At 35.9% G+C, this 21,848-nt stretch overlaps 1 protein-coding gene across 6 annotated transcripts; it reads right to left on the reverse strand.

Moving 5' to 3' along the window:
- Positions 1-1,080: 1,080 nt before the first annotated feature.
- Positions 1,081-20,027, reverse strand: etv1 (ETS variant transcription factor 1). 6 transcript variants are annotated; one of them, XM_019095001.2, is made up of 13 exons: positions 19,844-19,993; positions 19,421-19,502; positions 18,433-18,520; positions 18,143-18,190; positions 13,482-13,535; positions 10,315-10,444; positions 7,884-8,072; positions 7,499-7,755; positions 5,615-5,683; positions 5,417-5,485; positions 4,988-5,157; positions 3,644-3,745; positions 1,081-2,573 (listed from the first exon to the last, which is right to left on the reverse strand). In XM_019095001.2, exons 1-13 carry the CDS (start codon positions 19,864-19,866, stop codon positions 2,352-2,354), a joined length of 1,503 nt encoding a protein of 500 aa, XP_018950546.2. In that variant the 5' UTR covers positions 19,867-19,993; the 3' UTR covers positions 1,081-2,351. The 6 variants fall into 6 exon arrangements, with proteins under 6 accessions (XP_018950546.2, XP_018950548.2, XP_018950552.2 ...); XM_019095003.2 differs by having other exon boundaries at positions 7,499-7,743; positions 19,844-19,992; XM_019095007.2 differs by lacking the exon at positions 19,421-19,502 and having other exon boundaries at positions 19,844-20,027.
- Between the last annotated feature and the right edge of the window lie 1,821 nt (positions 20,028-21,848).

The raw sequence follows: 21,848 nt of genomic DNA on the forward strand, positions 1-21,848 counted from the left end.
TCTAAGCATACAGACAGAATCAAGCTTAACCGCTGGAGCTACTTTGTTAATGGATCTAGTAGTTATTGGCTTGCAGGTAATAGCTGATTTATCGCTTCAAAGTGGTAAAAGTGTGTTAACGGGCAAATTTAGAGAGGTTTTAATGGGTCGTGGTGTCACAAATGTAGAAGCCCAGATTAGAAACTAAGGCGGTTACCATCAAACCTGCAAAAATAATCAGTGTTTTTCCATGCAGGCTCATCTAGAAACAAATAAAAACAGTCTATTCTGGGCGTAGAGTATTCAAATAGACCTGAGAACAATTCAGCGTACGAGATAACAGAAAGAGGACATCTGTAGCCCTATTGAAAGATTTGTTTAACAAGATTAGCATGGAGATTATCGAACCTTACATGGGTCCTTTTTTCCCCTGTCCTCTTTCCAGAGCACTTCCTTCCACATACTTCGAGCGCCGAGAGGTTTTGCATGAAATTTTAATGGGAGATGTTTGAATAAACCACGGTCATTTGTGCTTTTTTGGTGACCGTGACAGTCGTTTTAACAGCCAAATTTGACCACAGCTTTGCACCAGTCTGTGCTTGATATTATGGGACACAGTTGTCAGGCTTGTTTACCACTGTGTTGTTGTGACGACGTGTTTGTATAAGCGTATAAAGGGTGACGGTTTGTCTGCACCGCTCAAACAAATGTCGGTAATACCAACGTACTTTCAAATATACCATGGCATTGTTTTGTAAGTGGCATTTCAAAGTACAAAAGTCAACAAATTAAAGGATAAAGCAAAATGTAAGCAATTTAAATAACAAATTAAAGTGGTTACATTTTGCTTTATCATTTAATTTGTGTGTTTGTGTGAGTGGCAAGCATCAATACAGTAAAAAGTCAGTGTTACAAAAAAAAAGTTGAATTGGACAACCATTTCAAGTAATAACTTCTATTTTTATCAGTTTTATTGTGTGTTTGGAACCTGAATGAAATCATTAACTATAGGGAACAACACTGCTTATTTGCTTGGCTGTTTTTGTGATTGAAATATGAGACCAAGATTGACAAAAATCACAAAAAAAAAAACAACCCAAATGTATTTCAACACTATTTTATTACAGAAGTGTAGCTATTGCCATTCCTTTCGCAATTATGTATATATTTTTTACATTCAATAAACACTGATGTTTTTTTTTTTTTTGTTTTTTTTGATGTAGAAAAAAAATAACGAATGTACTGCAGGGCATAGCTGCCGTCTGATCATATGTGAATAGAGTTACACAAAAAGCAGCATTGAGGTGCATTAACCTGAATATACATGTTTTATATTTTCAATGATGGCATGGGGAGTGAGTAATGGACCAACATCCACTTTTTTCCTAATAAAAAAAGCAATTTGTCACTCTAATAGTAGAAATGTAGCTTTAAAAGAATGATGTCATAGACACACGTGAAGCCTGTCTGAAGATAACTATTTGATAGCTATAGGCGATTTTGCTAATATTTAGATCAAAAAGTCATATTCAGTGAAATACGGTGTTAATTATACTGTATTGTTACTTAAGTATACAGATGTTCATTTAAATAGATTTTGAAAAGCAGTATTTGAAACACTGTGTACTGTAGTATTACAAAATCATGCTGTCATGGGATTTTTTTTTAATTTTTTTTTGTCTTAATGAATTAAATAAAGAAAAAATCTGTTGTTCATTGAGAAAATTACCTGCATCTTCCCCTCCTCTAAGACATTATATTCATAGGAGAATATGTTTATACGGGTATAACTTGAATATTAGTGTTTCACAAATAACATGAATCAGTCGTTTGTTGTAACTGTGCTAGTAATTAATCACTGTATGGGTCCTGAACGTGCAAGAAAGGGCCATTTACTCAGTTCAGATGTGCTCACTTTGAGATGGAGAGTTTTAAGGATTTTATTTCCATAGTAATACACTGTATTATTTACTGTTTGACACCAAGGGGGAGAAAACAAATGCTGTGAAAATGTGCGAAAATAACAAAGCGCTCCACAAACAATCCAAGAGTTTCAATGGTAAAAGAGGTTGGGATTTTTCCACTCACGTGCTCCAGACTCTAACCTGTCTAAATAGTTCAAAGAAGAGGCCATTTGCCCTTAAGAGTCTTTCACTGTGAGAAACCGGCATGCTGAAACACCCCATCCCCTTCAATAGCAACAAAAAACACCAAAGGAGCATCTAACGTAACTACACCAGTACGTTTGTAGGTTTACACACTGCCATCATCCTCTGTCCATAAAGTGCTCTCTTTTGTCCTGGGGAATGACTGAAGGAAATGAGGGATAAGTCTGAAAGTTTGTTTTGTTTTCGAACGGCCGGTAGCAGTTTTCAGTAGACGTAGCCCTCGTTGTACGGGTGCGGATTGCAGTAGCCGCCCTCTTGAATGTACGCCATGTTCTCATCGAAGTGGGACAATGGCACGGTGTCTTCCTCGTTGATCTGCCGCTCCAGGTCGGTCTTCAGCACCGGACGCTGATTGTCAGGGAAGGCCATGGAGAACAAAGCCTCGGGGTCGCAGACAAACTTGTACACGTATCTTTCGCCTGCCACCTTTGAGTCAAGAAACAAGAATATTACTATACATTTCAACAGTGTAAGGACGTTTTTTTTATGACTTGCATTAAAAGAGTTTTTGAGAAGTTGACAAATGACATGTCTTTAAACGTTTTTTACGTGATTTCCTCTGAATGTAAACAAGGTGCAGTGAATGCGTGTTTACGTCAGTAGCACCACACACGTGTTGTTTACGTGCAGATCAAAGCATGCGCAAATTACGGTTGAATCACTGATGTCGCTTGAACAATTTTAAAGATGTCCTTACTACATTTCTGTGCCTTGATTGTGGTAGTACCCTTGCTGTCTATGGAGGGTCAGAGAGCTCTCGGAGTTCATCAAAAATATTTTAATTTGTGTTCCGAAGATGAACAAAGCTCTTATGGGTTTGGAATAACGAGGGTGAGCAATTAATGACAGAATTTCAAATTTTGGGTGAACTATCGCTTATAAGATATATATATATATATATATATATATATATATATATGCATGTATATACACATATATACACATATACATATATAATGTCATTCAGGTCATAAAAATGACATGTTTAACAATTATTCATAAATTTGAAAAAAATAATGAAATTGTTTTAGAACAATAACATGTCAAAAAACAAGAATTTTCACTACATTCAAGTCTAAATTTGGATGTTTTATTGTTCACCATGAATAACCCTTTTTGCTTAAAATATCATAAAATGTATAATTACCGTAAAAAAAAGGTAAGATTTTTTAAAAAGCCTCACCAATTCTTCATTTATTTTATAAAATTTTTTTAATATTGTTTTATATATTTATAAAAACAATTAAAAATTAAAATCAGCATTTATTTGAAATATAAATTTTTGTAACATTATAAATGTTCCTTTTGAACAATAGCTTATTCAGACTTAAGCATTGCAGCTGAGCATTACATTTTCCTATAAGCATATGAGCTTTAAAACAGTCATTAGCATTATTAAAAAGTAACTTATGAAAAAAGTCAATATATGCAAAAAGGACAGTATTTTGAAAGTATAAAAACTAGTTGTGTTGTGGTGTATCAAAAGCTTGTAGTACCTTTTGCATGATGCCTTTCTCATAGTAATAGCGCAACGATCTGCTAAGTTTGTCGTAGTTCATGGCAGGCCGATTCTTTTGAATTCCCCAACGTCGTGCCACCTTTGAAGCAAAGGGAATAACTGGTTACAAATGAAGGTACTGCAAAAATACAGAAGTTTCTCTCAAACATAACAAAAAAAATTAGACCTAACATCCACTAAACTAGCTCACACAAGGGCCCTCCTCAAAAACAAAGCATTGATGGGTCTGCAGCTAAACCCTGTCAGGGCTGAAATACAAGTCGGCGTCCTTTCATTAGCCACAGCCGTGTACTCATACCTCTAGTCAGAGATGTGTTCATTAGGAACAGCAGATTGTGGCAGATGTTCCTGCACCTGTCCGCACGACCACCCACCTGTGCCCCCCTCCTTTTCAAATCTCCCTCCCACCACTCTCCCAGAGCCCGGCGCTGTGGGCCTTTTTCACTCTACTGCGGCTCATTCACGCCTTGCACCCGCCCAGACAATCCCAACGGCCCACAGTCACCTGATGGCATGAATGACTCCCCTGTTCCCTACAGCTGCCCTGTGGACCAACGCCAGTACACACACACACACACAGCACTAACAAATCCCACTGTTGCCGACACTTTACACAAACACACCTCTGTCCATGCTTTCCAAACACTTCGGAATTTTGGAGAGTCGACATGTTGAAATACTTTATTTTTTGGATGGACATGACAGGTGCTTTCTAACAAATAAATAAAGAGACTCTCTAGGAATCAAAACTTGCACATAGCATATATTATATAGCTTGCATATATTTAAAATTTAGTAAAGATAATCAGATAATGATGTAATTAAGCACTATATCATGTCCTAAAATTATTTTAACCCTGTAAAGCCAACTGTACCATATTTGATGCACAAAATTTAAAAGCCTTTAAATTATCAGCATGATTAAAACTTTGCTGAAAAACAATTGTAGCATATTTTTGCTCAGTTTGGGCCTCTGGATAAAACTGAGGTGTTTTATTTTTTACCCAAATATGAGCTCCATATTCTCTTATATCTTAATATATGAACAATAAAAGCCTGGAGTATCAAATATAATATTCAGAAGAAAAACTAAAAAAAACTGTGCATTTAAAAATTTTAGGCTCAATAAACTGTTCCATCAATTTTTTTTTTCCATGTCAGGTTTTATAGGGGGTTACATTTTTGGGAAAAAAGTACTTATTTTAGTTTCTTTAAATTATTAATGTCCTAAATCAATTTTTATTAAATCTCACAGACACAATGCACACCACATACAGATAAAATCTTGGTTAAAAAATGTACTGTTGAGGCTAGTTAGTACCTCCTCGGGCTCAATGAGTTTAAACTCCATGCCCCGGCCTGTCCACGCAATGAAGTGTGAGTTTGAGGGGTCATCCAATAGGGCCACCAAAAACTGCCAAAGCTGTAGCGAGCCTCGTCTCTGATAGGTCGGGCCTTCACGGTAGAGCCCCACCTCCTGCTTTATATCACCTGTGGGAGGAAAAATTACAAAGGACGTTAGCTCACATAGCCAAACCTATAATGCCTATGGGCTAGACATCATCATTGTGAAAAAAAAAGGAAAGCGATGGCACAGTCTTCGGTGGATAAAGTTGTCATTTTATATGTTACATGTTGGAAGGGTCATAGAGTATTCAAGACTATAGATGAATGTACAGTAAAGAGTCAACTTATTATTTAATAAATAATATTTCAGCACATAAATATAAGTAAATAAATCAATACATACCTTCAACCTTCTCTGGTACCACGCAAGTGTCATCATAAAAGTGCCTTGCAACTTTGTCGAACATACATCCTATTGAATAAAGACATTGAGATATTGTTATAATCTGACTTTATACATTAAATAAAAGTTCAAATTAGACATTATAAATAATAAAATAGCCATATAAGATCAAATATATTATACTGTGTGGATAGTTACCCTCTGTTCTGTTATTGTGGGCCAGATATCCTTCTTGTCTAAGATATACAGAGTGACAGCTAGGCACTTCTGAAAAAGGATAACAACACAAAAAAAGCATTTTAAAAAGCGGAAAAAAATGCATGGGTTCAGTTAAAAAACTAAAACTAAAACTTATTTATTTATGTATTTATTTATTTGCTTACTATTTTTAGACAATGGAAAATAAATCCCCAGGACAACATCCCATTTTCTATTCAAAAGAGTAGGTTAAAACATTATGGACAACAGATTTGTGAGGATTAACCGCAGTGGACGCCTTGTGCTCCGCGTCAGTCATGTTGTTTGTTGGAGCTGTGATTCAATCAAAGCAAAGCAAGACAGCTTAAGTGAATGCTCCATAAAACATCTAACCCTGTTCATTTGGACCTATAAAGATCTCTCAGGGTTTCATTCAAGTAATGGGCCTGTCGAGGAAATTACCGCTGATTAAATTAGCCGCTGACTGCCCAGTCCTAACACAGCTCACAACAAACAAGCTCCTTTATGAGGCAGAATAAATTCTTCTAAATGGCTGGGAGGGAATGCAAAACATGTCGATGATCTCCTACACTGATGTAAAGAACCAATGCAGACAAATCACTCACATTCACAAAGCTCTCATCACTTCATTTGTTAGCTTTTAGTGTGTCTAATTTTATAGATAATAATTGGACAATATGTTATAGATAATAAAATCGACATACAATGTAAAAATTAAGGCGTACAGTATGTACCTGAGAAAAAAAAACTGTAATTTTTTTAAATACCACCAACAATTATTTAGGAACTGTCAGAGTATCTGTTGTAAATATTAATTTTAATGAACTAAATGTAAGAATAACTTTGATATTGTAAGTAATATTTCAAGATGAACACAAACTGGACTAAAGCATATAGTATAAATTATAACAAAAACGAATTGTCTGTTGTAAAAGTTAATTTACATTTACATATTTAGCAGACACTTTTATCCAAAGCGACTTACAGTGCATTCAGGCTAACATTTATTTTTATTTTTTTTACCTAACATGTGTTCCCTGGGAATCGAACCCACAACCCTTGCGCTGCATAAATTAGATGATGTTGCTTTGAGATTAAGTAAACAGAAAAGGCCCCAGTATTACTGCTATTATCCTCAGGTTATATTTTACAGATTCACATAATCAACAGGAAACAGCTGAGAAGCAGCGCTGCCTTCTTTCCTGACAGGCGGCTGCTTCCACCTCCATTTTTTATGAATGAAAACCAAAAGCCTCTTCATTCATGCCAGAGCTGGGCAGACAGCCTGGGGGCCCCTGGGGGAGAGATTAGGGGCCCCTCTCCTTTCTAGCCAGGCCCTCAGGAAATGAGATCAGGCCCAAATTTCCTAATAACACGCTAATTCTATCAATCTCCCTGTCCCTAATAAAGTTGCTATCTGGCTGTATGAGTATCCAAAAGAAAACAAAAGAAAAATGATCTTCCTGTTAGTTAAGTGAAGTACATACTGTCTCCATATCCTTATAAATCATGCTTTATTTATTTATTTATTTATTAAAGATTTCACCTATTTATTCTATTCTATTTGTTTATTTTTCTGTTTAATTATTTAAACTTTAGGGTCTTTTCATGTTTTTTTGCACAAAATACAGTAATATTGTGAGATATTTGTACAATTTAAACCATTTTCTATTGTAATATATTTTAAAAAGCTGAATCTTCAGCATCATTACCCCAGTCCTCAGTGTCACGTGATCCTTCAGAAATCATTCTAATATGCTGACTTGGAGCTCAATAAACATTTCTTTTTATTATCAATGTTAAAAACAGTTGCATGACCTGTCAGTATTAGCAGACTTGTAAACGAATAGAAACCAAACTCACCTGAGTCGTAGGTGAAGTCGCGAGGCTCTTGTTTGATCATCATGGAGTGCGGGTACGTCTGGGGGAGCGGCGCCCCCACCATGGCCGGATGTTCGAAGAGAGGGTCGCCGTACTCCTGCTTGAACCCCTGAGGAGGGAAGGGGATGCTGGGTTCTGACATCTGTCTGTGATACATGGGCCGTCCGTCCCGCGACATCGAAGGAGAGGGGAACGAATGACACGGCTCCGACAACTGCCGCCGAAATCTGAACAAAACACTGAATAGAATAAGTATCACGCATGATATCTATCTATCTATCTATCTATCTATCTATCTATCTATCTATCTATCTATCTATCTATCTGTCTGTCTGTCTGTCTGTAGTGTTTTGGTAAATGGCAGTACCTGTGGTCCATGGGGTAAGCGCTGTCAGGGAGGGGCTGTGGGGGTGCGAGGTGAGGGTACGTCCTGTCTGGTTTCGGGGTGGGGGCGGCAGTGGGAGACACATGCTGGCCAGGGGACACAGGCGTGCTGCAGGGGGTAGACACTGGGCTGGAGGCCTTCATTCCCGAGGGATGCTTCTGCTCGTAGGCACTGGAGACACCAGGGAACAAGAGCAGTTTAAGTTAGTCTTTCCTCAGGGCCTTTCAGGCTACTGAGATTATTATGAGACTGTGCTCGACTTTATTGCTGGAAAATGAAAAAAATTAAAAAAACATTAACGCTAAAACTTTTTGTCTGTAGCATACTCCATAATGCATGCTAAACTGGTATTTCAAAAATGGCTGGAAATGATTTTTTAAAATATATTTTTATATCTTTTAAATTACATGTTTTTAAACAGGTAAATTGATTTAAAAATGTCAAAAAATATTACTAATAAAAATAAAAAAAGAAAATAAAAATTAATAAAATTGTATTTATCTGTTGAACCATTGTGAAAAAAAAAATATTCATAAGACTAAAGGTATTACAATTATAATTTATACAATAATAACAACGATAAAAAAATAATCAAAATAAGTATATAATATTTACTCAAATATAATTTAATTTATTGCTTCAAAGTTTGGGGTCAATCTCTTATGTTAACCAAGTCTGCATTTAATAAAAATACCATTACAATTTAAAATAACTGTTTTCTATTTTTATATATTTCAAACTATAGTTTATTCCTGTGATGCAAAGCTGAATTTTCAGCATCATTACTCCAGTCTGCAGTGTCACATGATTCTTCAGAAATCATTCTAATATGCTGATTTACTGCTCAGGAAAAAATTTTATTATCAGTGAAACCATTTTGCTTTTTTCAGGATTCTCTCATGAATAGAACGTTTAAAAAGCAGCATTTATTTGGAACACATCTTCTGAAACAGTATGTGTTTACTGTCATATTTGAACAACTGAATGCATTGTTGCTAAATAAAATTATTAAATTACTTAAAAAAACAAAATCTAACTGACACCAAAATTTTAAACAATAGTATGTGTGTGTGTGTATATATATATATATATATATATATATATATATATATATATATATATGTATATATTTATAATGATGTATATAGTGTACATTTTTGACCCCTTACTTGCAGGAATTGTTCACATAGTTCCATAATCTAACAAAGAAATCCCACAGTTCCCCTCATCTATTCTTTATCCATCCAGCTCTCCACCCCTCACATGCCACAATCGACAAGGTACCAAAGAGATATCATCTGATATCTTGTCAGATATGAACCTTAACGCAATTACACTCCATTCAGAAACATTTAAAGACAAGGAAGGAACAGGCTTCTATGGGGCTTGACAATCTCCAAAGCATCTCTGAAGAGAACATCATTATCACAGAGGTTGTTGGTTCAGCTTGAGTGCCATCTGCAATACGAGGGCAAGTTGGCTCCTCCAGCGAAATAAAACATCTAAGTCAAATGTCATAAATTTAAAATCAAATCAATAGGAAGATGACTGTAACCAAGCAACCGTGTTTGCCATAGACGCTTGTCCAAGTGGAAAAGCCATTTATTGGACTTAATGCACCGTAGCGTAATTTTGTGTTTTCTTCCCCCTTTCCAATTTCAGGTGGATCTCATTCAAATCATTTTGAACAGCACCTGCTGTACAGTTGCCTTTGAGTAAATAACTAAAGGAAAACTATTATTATTGTGCTTTTTTTCCATAAATCTTTAAGAATATTCTTGGCTCAGGCTAAAAAGTCACATCTATGCCAAGACCCCATCTGCTTTAGGGCTTTTCTGTCAAATGAACGTCTGTGCTTTTATTCAGCCTTTAGTCACATATAAAAGGTGAAACACACACACACACTGTAACACCTAAGTGTCGGAGGTGAATTTGTGCTTTATGCAAAGCCCTGAAAATTCAGCGTCATGAGCAGCGTGATTAACAAACCCAACATTTGCATTCAGAAATTAGGGGGGTTTTTTTCACAAAACATCTGTAATTAGGAAAATAACACACTCTAAATTGACAAATAATAAGTAAAAATAGTTTGTTAAACGGTAGCATTATTGCAAACGTATGTAGACATATTCGGCCCATTTATCACTTAACTCTCTCACTCCAGATGCCGAGGCTGAATTTGCAAACCAAAATATGTGATGTTAGTGTCTCTCTGACAGCTGAAAGTATAAAGTTTAGAGTTGATTTTCACTGCTTTGGTGCAAAAAACACTTATGGTTTCACGCGGACGCCGCAGTCTAGCATGTCTAGCGTTCGTCTCGTTACTACCGGTATTTTCTTAAAACACTTGATGCATGTAAGTTATACAGTCATTTAGTGTCATATACAAGATGTGGGATTCTGTGAACACTACCTGATGTTATACAGGCACTTCTCCCCATAGTGGATTCTGAAGGGCCTCTCCTGACTGCAGGCTGAGCCCAGATCAGTACACGGACTGTGGGGCTCTCTCTTTATCCTCAACTGCAGCCCGTGGAACGCCACTGAGAAAGAGACAAACGTATAGATGTTTAAACAGAACACCAAGATCCTCACTATATTCATTACTCAAAGGATGCATAAGTGTCATTTTAAACTGCAGTCATTCTCTTACTCACACAAGGCATTTGCAGATGAAGTTGAGAAGACACTTTACAACATCTACATTTTTTTATGCATTCACCAAAAATCATTCGATTTCTTTTGCATGCGGTTTGCATGTGAAAAGGTTGTTTCAAAAAGGTTTCTTGCAACTCACATAAACAAGGACAGGTGGATATGTAATAAAATACTTTTTAAAATATAAATCTGCATCAATTCAGTAACCAAATTCCATTAAAAACATCTTTAAAGGAATATTTAAGTCAATTGAGTATTGCTTTTCTTTAGCACACAGGAATGAGATTCTTGACATTTAGTATTTTGCTGATTACTAATGTATTTAAACATTTCTACTTCTAAAGGTAATCTTTGAAAACATGAAAAAAGGGAAAAAGAATAAAAGCATAAATAGAAAGTACTTCATTTATTTGATTAAATTGTAATCTCAAAGTTAAGAATAAAAATATCAATGTCTAAAGTAATAAAACCTTCATTTATTTGGCAGCCTTCTGAGATTTTAAATGGTCTTGTTAGGATGTGTCGTTGTTCATGATAGTGGATTCTAAAAGTAGCGGTATGGATGAATAATTTATACTTGAGAAGACTTCTTGACGGACCATATTAAGAAGCACGCAGACAGACGAAGAAAAAAATAATGCCATAATTGATTTTACGCAAAGGAATACGAGTAAACGAATCAATACAAAATCTGTTAGCATCACAGGACGTCATACGTGCAGGATGTCATTCCAGGATTGCAACAATTACACATTTATTGATTGGTGTTAATGGACAACATTTTCAAGAAGTCGTTTATGACATTTACTTTCAATTTTTTGTGTCCTTGCAATTAATGAGATGCATTTAAAACCCCCTGAGTACGTCAGATGTCAACTGAAGTGCAACACCTCAAAAAAATAAATAAAAAAGTGTCATTATAAAATCAAAAGAACATCTTGAGTACAGCAAAATATTCATTTCTGTATCTTAACTTGTTATGCAAAATATTCACAAATTATGATGTTGCTTCTGCTAAACATTCATGTTCCATTCCTTAAAAAGTTACATTTCTTTTCTTAAAGCTGCGCTCTAATAGATTTCATTTTCATAAATCAATAGTCTTTTCTCTGCCAAAAGTCCATTCATAATGTTACCGAACACCATTTTCACTGCTCCCTGTGTTGCATAAAAGTGAATTTGTGTAAAAATCACAACTGTTTCTAAGTGTCATACTGTGTTTTTTTTTTTCTGTGCTGATGGTCGTGCGTTTTCTCACCCTTCTCTCTTTCTCACTCTCACCTCTTCACTGACTGTTACTCGCTGATAATAGATTCAGTCACACCTTCTTCTTAAACACTGGGCTTGAATTACGATGGCCTTTACAAAAGGGCAAATAACTAAAATATAACCACTGTTTGATCACACTTCCCCAGCCACAAATCACTATTATATTAATGTTTTAAACGATTGATCTTTTACAGTACCACCACCAATTCTCTTAACAATTACAGATGCATTTAAAAGAGAAAAAATATATACACTACCATTCAAAAATGTGGGGTCGGAAAATTGTCATACACTTAACGCTCACCGAGGCTGCATTTACTTGATCAAAAATACAGTAAAACAGTAATATATTAACATATTTTAATTTATTCCTGTGAATGCAAAACTGAATTTTCAGAAGCCAGCATTGCTCAGTGTCACATGATCATTCAGAAACCAAGTATGCTGATTCAGTGCTCAGTTTTCAGATATAATTCTAGTATGCTGATTTGGTGCTCAATTTCTTTTTATTAACACTTGTGCTGATTTTTCAGGATTTTTTGATGAATAGAAAGTTCAAAATAACTATTTTTAATTTATTTAAAATTATTTATTTGCATATGTACTGTCACTTTTGATCAATGTAATGCATCCTTGCTAGTTAAAAATATTAATTCCTTAAAAAATGGGAAAAACAACAACACATACAGTATATTAGAAATCTTTAAATGATACAAATAATTTCAGTTTATCAGGCCTCACACGTCTAGTGCGCAGCAGCAGTTTGAGAGGTGTATTTTCTGGCTGTGTTATCCCTGTATATCCCATTTTGAGGTGTTTTGTGGGAATGAACCACATGAAACGGAAGTGATCCACTGGCATTGTCGACTCAGACCCATATGGGAGGGCCAGGATGCCCGTTCAAGAGCCCAACCGCCATGCCCTCGCTCTACCTCCATCTGCCTCTCCCTCCTCTCCTCCACTATCCTGCCGACAATGCCAACTAACACCCTGCAGTTCCATCGTTTTTGCTTAAAAATACATGTTGGAATGGAATAATATTTACTTAAAAATATCGACACAAAAAAGGCTTCCGTTAGTGACATTTAACTTCACTTTTTTCATGGCCTACGCTCACAATAAAGTCTAAGGAAGAATACAGTACAATGGCCCATTATCAGCAAACACTAGTATATTTTATTTGCCTAATGAGCTTGAGTTCTCTAGAAAGACAAAGCCCCCCTTCTTCTCCCCTACATCCTCAGTAGCAGAGTCTGTTTTGGCTCCTCTTTAAGACATAAGCTGGACTCGCTCCCCACTGTGCCTCATTCAGTCCATGCCACTTCCGACACTGGCACCGGCTCTGCCACGACCACTGCGCGCCAACTTTACTTCCTATGCCCATTTAAAGGCCTATTGCTTCTGGCTGCACTCGCTGAGAAGGTACACAACCTAGAGAACACACGCCGCTCGCGCTCTCTCTCTCTGTTTATTCACAGAAACAACAGCGGCGAACGACAACATGTCGCAAACAAGCTAAACGCGAGTTGCGTTTGGCAAATTTTCACACAAAATCATCAAATTTGAGCTTTTTTTAGAGTCTGAAGTCACTTTGCAAAATATAAGCTGTTATTTTGTAGAGCCACAGTAAAAAAAAAAAAAGGTCACACTTACAGTTTTCGCTCTGAAAATCTGGAACAAACTGCTCATCATTGTCAGGAACTTGAGCTGGGATAAAAACAAGAGAGAAAAGGGTAAATAAACATTTTTCTTTCATAATTATTATATTAGGTTTCCACAAGTCATTCTAACACAATCTGTACTCTAATAATCACTTTAATGAGTTATTTCCTCTAATAATCCTCTGTAATTGAAACACTAATGATTTGAAATTCTCAGACCAACCCATTAAGACATTTATTGGTTTAAAACAGACAAAACATATCCTCTAATTATGTCAGTAATTTAATTTGTTGGACAAAGCAGGCTCTTGCGTGTGAAATGCATCCCATATCTGTCCCAGCCTTTCGTTTTGACATAATTGTGTCTTAAAATAGTTGGAGAAATAAAAAGTAAAATAAAACAGACCAGGCAACCAAAGGAAAAACACCTTGCCTTGTGATCAAATGTGCTTTACACAGCGTCTTCATAAGGATAGCCATGCAGCGAGAAAACACCTATTGTTCACACTGTCTAATTGGGACACATCCCCACTGGTGAATGCACCTGTACCTGTGGTGACGGCAGCCGTCCAAACAGAGCACGTTCCCCTACCTTTCCCTCTCTCGTAGCTAATGCTAAAATAATGAAGCCTTCATACGGAGCTCAATTAAGCACATTCATGTTTATATCACATGCATTTGCACTCTTGCAAGACTTCTGCTGTTTATTGCTTGTTCAGCTCGACACAAAGGCGCACCGTGGCGGAGGAGAGCACGAGACCTCGCTGCACGGGGCTATTAGCACGTTTATTCCTCTGCGCTAAAATTGGATTTTCATTTTCACAACAACAGTAACAAGTCGCAACACGCACAAATCGACATTTGCTTTGTGTAAGGCAACAAGTTTTGCTTGGATACTTGGCTTTTCTGCTTTCTTTTTGGAAATGGGAGTGTTTTCGCATGTCTGTGTAAATGGTAATGCATTCATACAGTATATGAAGTCAATATGGGGAAATTTTTAACTGAAAAACGCTTAAGATTTTTTATTTGTTTAATATAGATGAGACTGGGCTACACTGTAAAAATAAAATGTTAAATAAAACTTTATAGGAGTAATTTTCACAATAAAATCTATTTTAGTAGTCATTCTACTTCAGAATTTCACTATACTTGCTGATTATTTAATGGCAATTTCAAAGTAAAAACACCAAATTATTTTCAGAGCAGCTGTCATAAGGTTTTTATCGTAATAATATTTTTTTATTTTTAAATCAAAACTCTAATTCAAATAAGAGTCAACTACATAATGAAGATATATTATAACTAAAAAGTTCAAATACAATAGATTTTTTTTTTAATATATAAATGTCATGTCAGGGCAAGTTGACACATACGCTATAAAACATACACAATAAAACTATTTATTAACAGCATCTGTGGGCCAAAACAAAGGTTTGATATTTTTTGTGTGTGTGGTAATTTTTTTTATTTTTTTTTTTTTTTTTTGCTGTTTCAAAATGTTTTGTTTAATTTTTGGTTAAAAAAATTCTTAATTGCAGATCTTTCTGTGACAACTTACCACACAAAGGTCCACATGTATTTTAATAACTTTATTTTGTTTTATTAAGTTATGTTTCTGAGCAATAATGGTTAAAATAGAAATAAATAATAAATAGAAATGTGTGTGTATATATGCAGAAATCATAAATAATCCCAAACTAGTCACTTGAGTAAAAAGTGTGACAACTAGCCCCAGTCTGTTCTATAACTTCAAATCAGCACCAGTTTATCTTTACAGTATTTGTCGAGCACAACCGCAGCAGATGTCTTTACTGGTTGAACTCAACAAGAAATACCACCACCATTTCTCTGGCTGGTTCCAAAGCAAACACAATCAAAGAAATATTAAACCATCCCCTCACCAGATCAGAAGAGAATGAACAAGTGCATTAAGAGTCAGAAAGGTAGTGTAAACATCAGTTAAAGAGAGAAAAGGTGAGAGGAAGGGAGCAGCAGCCAGTATTCTCAGCAGGGTGAATGAGTCAACCTGTGAATGGGACAGCTGATCCCAGCACCACTCCTGAGGCTAGCTAAGGTGTTGGAACATGTCCACCAGTTAAAGAAAAAGGAGAAGAGCAAAAAACACAAATCCAGCTCCATAAAGAAACTCATAATCACCTCTCTGCCGAACAAAGAGGAAAAGATGCAGAGAAATCAGATAAAGGTCACACTAAAAAATAATGTATTAAGCCAATAAACTAAATCCTGATATGACATATTCAGTGAAGTCTTTTATAACTTTTCTAGACGCAATAAGTGACTGTCAGCTGTCTCTGGCCAAAATGACACATCTACGTCAAATGACGAGCCATCAGCTCTTTAGTCTACGCTGCCGGAAATTCTGTCCGTCGCTCATAAGTCTTCCTCTTCTTTCCAATTACCTGAGCTAATAAATCTCTGAAATGAAACCGCTAGGTCTTCGTTTGGGTTCTAATGGACAGGAAGTCATATATTAAATCTATCTGCGATTTATCTCGAATCTTTGGGCACTGCGGCTGATGGATGGAAGACAGGTTGAATTGTAGTCCTCACTGTAATATCTACTGCAGCGACTACTTTTTTTTTTCTTTCTCTCTGCACACTTTTTTTTTTTCCCTGCCGGATACACTAAAATATTTAAGTCATGTCTAATTCTTTTAGAGGCCCTGAGGTGGATTTGGCATAATCAAACTCACGACAAGGACAGTAAAGTCCGAAATCTGTTCTAAAGCGTACTTTTAATTTTAAAATCCACAATTATACTGCAAGCATTTTTAAATATATTAAAGAGTATATGAAAGCGGTCTATTAAAAATGAAGATTCTCTTTCCTTATGCAGGTGGGCAAGTCCTATTTTACATGTAAGATTATTTGCTTATATTTTAGATGTTTGGTTTTAAAAGTGTCCTGTGTTGCAGCTGTACTAAAGCATATTTTAATGAAGATATTTGAGATGATACTAAATAAAAAGATACTTGATTAAGTTGCATAAGCCAGACTTTCATGTGGCATTCAAAAATTCAGTCACACAAGCCAGATGTAATGCGATCACTAACAGAAAACAGACACACACTCATCTTCATTTCCTCTTTTTGTCCAAAGTGCACGGAAATGCATTCCATAGGCTGAAATGCAGCTGTGATATCAGAAATGCAAAGCGCTGGAATTGGTTTTACAAACTGCTTTGCATGATTTTCAGCTGTCTAACTACTTTTTTTTTTCTTCCCAATTTGCAACCAAACAGCTTTTTACAATAAACAGACAAAAGGCTGTTATGTCTATCATGATTTGCGACTTCTATTTTAAACTTTTTCACAGCCTAAATTAATTTATGACAATAATAAAATCCCACAAAGCTTATTTACATTCTGCTAAAAATGGAAACATGACAGTATAATTGCAGCCAACTATATACGAATATTTATACTTTTTTTTTTTTTAGCAAACTAAAAAAGTTATTTAACTCGAAAAATAAAACTGATTATCTGTTAAAATTCATTTGCATGCACATAATCAGTTTAAGGTTTTCTAAATGTATAAATGTCCTCAAAATTTTAATAATGTTAAAACTTTTCAAAATCATTCACATTTTGCAGCCAAAAAAAATAAAAAATACTTTTTAGTAATATTTGCAACGTTTTGCAACAAAATAAAAATTCACACACCAAAAAAGTCATAAAATTTTGAAGACAAGTAAAACCTTATATTTTTAACATTAAATTTGACTGTTCACCATTTAGAAATTTTAACATTGTTAGGAATGTAAAATTGTACATTCTGAAGACAAAAAAAAACATAAAAAAATTATCATCAAAATGTTTGCCATTTAAATTTTTTAACTAACATTGTAAGAAATTTACAATTTCTATCACATTAAAATATTTCCAAACACATTAACAATCAATCAAAGAGTAAACCATTTACTAACCTAAAGGTCGGTGCTGCAAGCAAGGTGGGAAGAAGACACTCGCGCTTAACTCCTGAAGCATCACGTTTGAGTTAGACCACAACCAGCATGTCTTGCCATGAGAAGCAAAAAATTGGCAAAAACAACCAAAAAAAAGTTTGGGGGAAAAAACGAAGCTCTAAAAGTTGAAGCTCTTGAAGCGATCTACTGTCAATCCATTTCTTTAACAAAAAGGAGTTACAAAAATAAAAAAAAAACAAAGAAAAACCTAATATACGAGAAGTATCAGATGAGAAAGAGAGCGATACGAAAAAGAAAACGAGTGAGGGAGAGAAGGTGTGCGCGTGTGCGTGCGTGCGAGAGAGAGAGGTGGCAGTGTTGGTGGCTCGTCTGCCTTAGCTCCTGCCAAAAGCGGACGAGAGGAGAAGAGAGTGAGCGAGACTGCAAGTTCTTCTGGTAATTTGTGATGACACTCAAAGTAGAACCTCCTCGGTCTCCCCCTAGACTCCTGCTCTTCTCAAGCACTAATGTATGCATGACACGCCAAGTGCCTTCGCTACAGATGCATTAATTGGACTGCAGATTAGGTCTGTAACTTGAGGCATATTTGCTCCCCTCCCCCAAATCCCCCCACACACACTTTCTCCGCTTCTTCAGCTTCCAAACAAAAGCTTGATCAACCACTGAGAAACCTTGAGCGAGACTGAAGTAAACAGACCAGAGCTTACCTTCAGCGAGCCAGGTCTCCTGAAGTTGGCTGAGATCTTGAAACAGCTCTAAAAACAAAGACAGCAGAGTTTGAGATGGCGAAACAACAGGTACAAAGCTTTAATTATGAGTTTTGACCCTCAGCGCCTCTTGAAACCAGTCTCAAAGCCCTCTGAAGACCAAGGCGAGCGCAGCTGATTGAGATTTTAAAGCCCCGAGTGCAGGTGGCAACGAGCGATATTGCATTTTGCGAGATGTTAAGAAGGCGTGAAATGAACATTGTCTTTTTCACCCACACCTGAGTGCTTACCCTCGGTGTCCAACGCCAGGTCAGAGTTAATGAATTTTCTTTTCCTGTCCTTCGCTGGTCTCGTGTTGGATGTCTTTCCCCGAGGATTCTAAGCACAAAGCAACAGATCAATTGTCTCAAATGAAGATGGAGTGTGTAGAGTTTGCTTTTGAAAGACTGCAGCTTCACTCATCATGCTTACTGCTAATATATGAGAGATTCTTTAGTTAGTGGCATTTCTGACTTGTTTGAAATCTTTAAAAGTGACATATAAAACTGTGTTTTATATTAGATGATCATGGCCTTGATCAACCCTCAAGTGTTTTGATTTTGATGGAATTTTTTTTTTTTTTTTTTTTTTTTTTTTTAGGAAAAAGTTGAAAAAGTCTTGTTCTTACTATTCTAACCCAACAAGGAAGAAGAAGGTCAACCATTTTTATTTATTTTATTTATTTTTTATTTGAAAAAGTCTCAAAAACTGAGCTGTTTGGTAATGATACCTAGTTTTAAAAGTTCAAAAAAATATGTTTTTAATTTTTTTTTTAAATCTTCACTTCTCATTACCATCATAACACATTTTTTTTTAACAATTATTTTATAAAATGCATTTGTGACTGTAATAAAAGTATAATACTTTGTAAAATGCAGAACTGAAAATATGATTTTCTTAGGGGAAAAGTGAAAAATAGAATTTCCTTTGTTTTAACACAATTTAAATGTATAATAAAGGTGACGTTATAAAGTCCCAAATATAGCAATTCTGGTATATAACTAGTTTAATACACAATAACAGGATTCACGTATTATAATGAATACTTTAAAACTATAAATGATTATTAATGTCTTCGAAATAAATCCAGAAGTTTCCCTAAAGTGAAGAATCACACATACAAAAGACAGACCTGTCACGTTACGCTTTAAAAAACGCAGATTCTCCTCATCGGTCACTTATATGACAGATACATATTTACAATCATGGTGAGCACTGATTTACTTTCATCAGACTTACATGAGATTTTATGAAAGGCACTTGTTGGTCGTAAAGTCCGTCCATTCTGGCGGTTGGACTCTGAGCGCGCCGTCCGATCACCCTTTGAAGTAGGAGACTGACTTAAGCGATTTATTGGAGATGGAACATGAACTGCTGCGCGCTCGAGCGCTTTCAGCGGCTCCATTCATAAACATATCTTTCATTTGACCGATTACATGCTGACTATTATGAAACAGACATTAAATGCAGCAGATCCGTGACACTTTATAGATAAAGTTGCAAGTGTCCTAATGTAAATATGTTGCTGTGCTGTGCGTGCGTAACGCGGTGAGCCGACCCTCCTAAGGGACTGGACTTTTGGAAACTCTTTTTTTTTTTCTGTCTCTAGTTACGTTTTACTGAAGCGTCGAAGGTGTTGTAAAACTTAAAGCTTGCACTCACCCCAGTAAACGCACCGCATTCATGCATGGATGTGTCGCCGGACTGAATGAGAAAAGCGCTCTCGTGTCTCTCCTCCGCGCTCAAGTCAACACACACACGCTGCCTGCTGCTCCAGGGGCCTCCCTTCAGAAACAGCCGGCGCCCCGCTTCCCATTGGCTGCCACTGTCCTCCGCCGGATCAGATTTCCACCCGTCAATCAAGAGCCTATTTTACTGTTCCATCATTAAAATATGCAAAACTGATATTGCAATTATAAGGTGTTTATTTATGAGAGACACAGCACATCCTTATAATTTCTCTTGTGGCTAGATGTTTTGGAAATGATGTGCATAAAAATGCACACAATCTTTGGATCCCGTTTATAAGGCTTCCAAATTACCTAATAGTTTTTGGCAAGCTGAAAAAGCTTCCAAACTTTCAAAGAATGAAATAAACAGAAAAATAGCCACAGCAACATTTTCCAAAAGGATTTGTTTTGCGTAAATCTTAGACAATTTAATGCAGTGGTTCTCAACCTAGGGGCCATGGCCCCCTAGAGGGCCTGAGCAAACTTCCAAGGGGGCTCTGAAATAAATAAGGGAAATAAGGGAAAAAGCTGAGACAGAAGACAAGAGTTGCCACGAGTCAGTATTCCAATTTTCAATTTTTCATTACCATAGATTTTATTACTGTAAGCTTGTTTTAATTTTAATCAAACATATAGACAAATATACACAAAGATGTTCATTCTCAATAATAGTAATAGCAAGAAATTACAAAAAAAGATTAACAAAGAATCCCTTAGACTGGTATTTTAATTTGATTTAATCTAAATGTGTCTTTGTGGATGACTATTTGAATATATATTATTTTAATATTTGTGCTAACTATGTAGGGTGAGGAGAATCTTTTTCCTCTCCATAACACCTATGATTATAGATATGCTTTCACACCTTATCTGACCTTTGAGATAAAGTTCATTATATCCATTTACATGCAACACATGCTAAAAGTGTAGGTCCAGTGTTTCCTCTTATCAAAGATTTAATCAAGTCATTAAGACACATCTAACATGTCACTTTTGCAGGATCAGGTAAACCAGCACATAAACAGAGAAACTTCCATTATAGAGAACTGATGGAAACCTGAAGTGACATTTTAAGTCATTCTTGATGCAATGTATAATCCCGTGAGCTTTACGGAATGCAGGACAGGTATAGATGTTCATTTGACATGCAGGTTAACATTAAAAGGTTACAAACATAGCGATGCATTTGTTGTCAGGTCAAGAGGTGAGCGGTTGCAGCAAGCTGACAGGGTCAAAAGGTGAAAGTAGGTGTGTTTCTTAGAGTTACGAATGGACAAATTACCTGGCAAATTAAACATTTTTGTTTCCTGTAAAAAATGTTGCTTTTACTGATTTCAAAACTTTTATAAAAGGGTCACAAAATTTAAATTTAGATTAGATTTTTCTGCATATCTCTCGAAATAGATCTGGGGTCTTAAACAGTTTGATTTCATACAAAGTTTGTGAAAACAAGAAAAAATAATTAATACTTGGTAACATTAATATTGATTATTTTAATGACTTTTCAATGTAAGCATCATATTCGCATGTTATAATAGGCCAAGCATAAAATGCAACACTAACTTTTATATGATATAAATCTCCCAATTTACCAAAATGGGCCTTGAATATCCTTGGTATAAATGGTCTATGAATTACGACATCCTTTTTAACTTTTAATTGCTGAAAATGGCATACGTCATATCCTTAACCAACATGCAAATACATCAGGCAAGTTCATTGTCAGTTCATTGCACAAAGCACCTATTATGAACTGCAGGCTATGTGGGGGTGAGTGAAACTAAACCAGGCCTAACCAGAAACTTAAGTTACCAGGATGTGTAATAGTGTCTCACATCATTACATGCTGCTATCGCAAGAAAAGGAAAGGTGCAGTCGCACATTTGCTTTAGCTCTGGCAGAAGTGCATCACAACACATGAATATGCATGAGCAAAG

This window comes from Cyprinus carpio, chromosome B15 (assembly GCF_018340385.1).
Source record: "Cyprinus carpio isolate SPL01 chromosome B15, ASM1834038v1, whole genome shotgun sequence".
NCBI lineage: Eukaryota > Metazoa > Chordata > Actinopteri > Cypriniformes > Cyprinidae > Cyprinus > Cyprinus carpio.

What these genes read in the sequence shown, in the direction of transcription:
- etv1 (XM_019095001.2), bottom strand. Translation starts at nt 19,866, where the DNA reads ATGAATGCGGTGCGTTTACTGGG. An exon ending in CCTGGCGTTGGACACCGAGG is followed by an intron (nt 18,191 to 18,432) that starts GTAAGCACTCAG and finishes CTTTGTTTTTAG; the next exon opens with AGCTGTTTCAAGATCTCAGC. An exon ending in AAGTGCCTGTATAACATCAG is followed by an intron (nt 8,073 to 10,314) that starts GTAGTGTTCACA and finishes TGGTGTCTCCAG; the next exon opens with TGCCTACGAGCAGAAGCATC.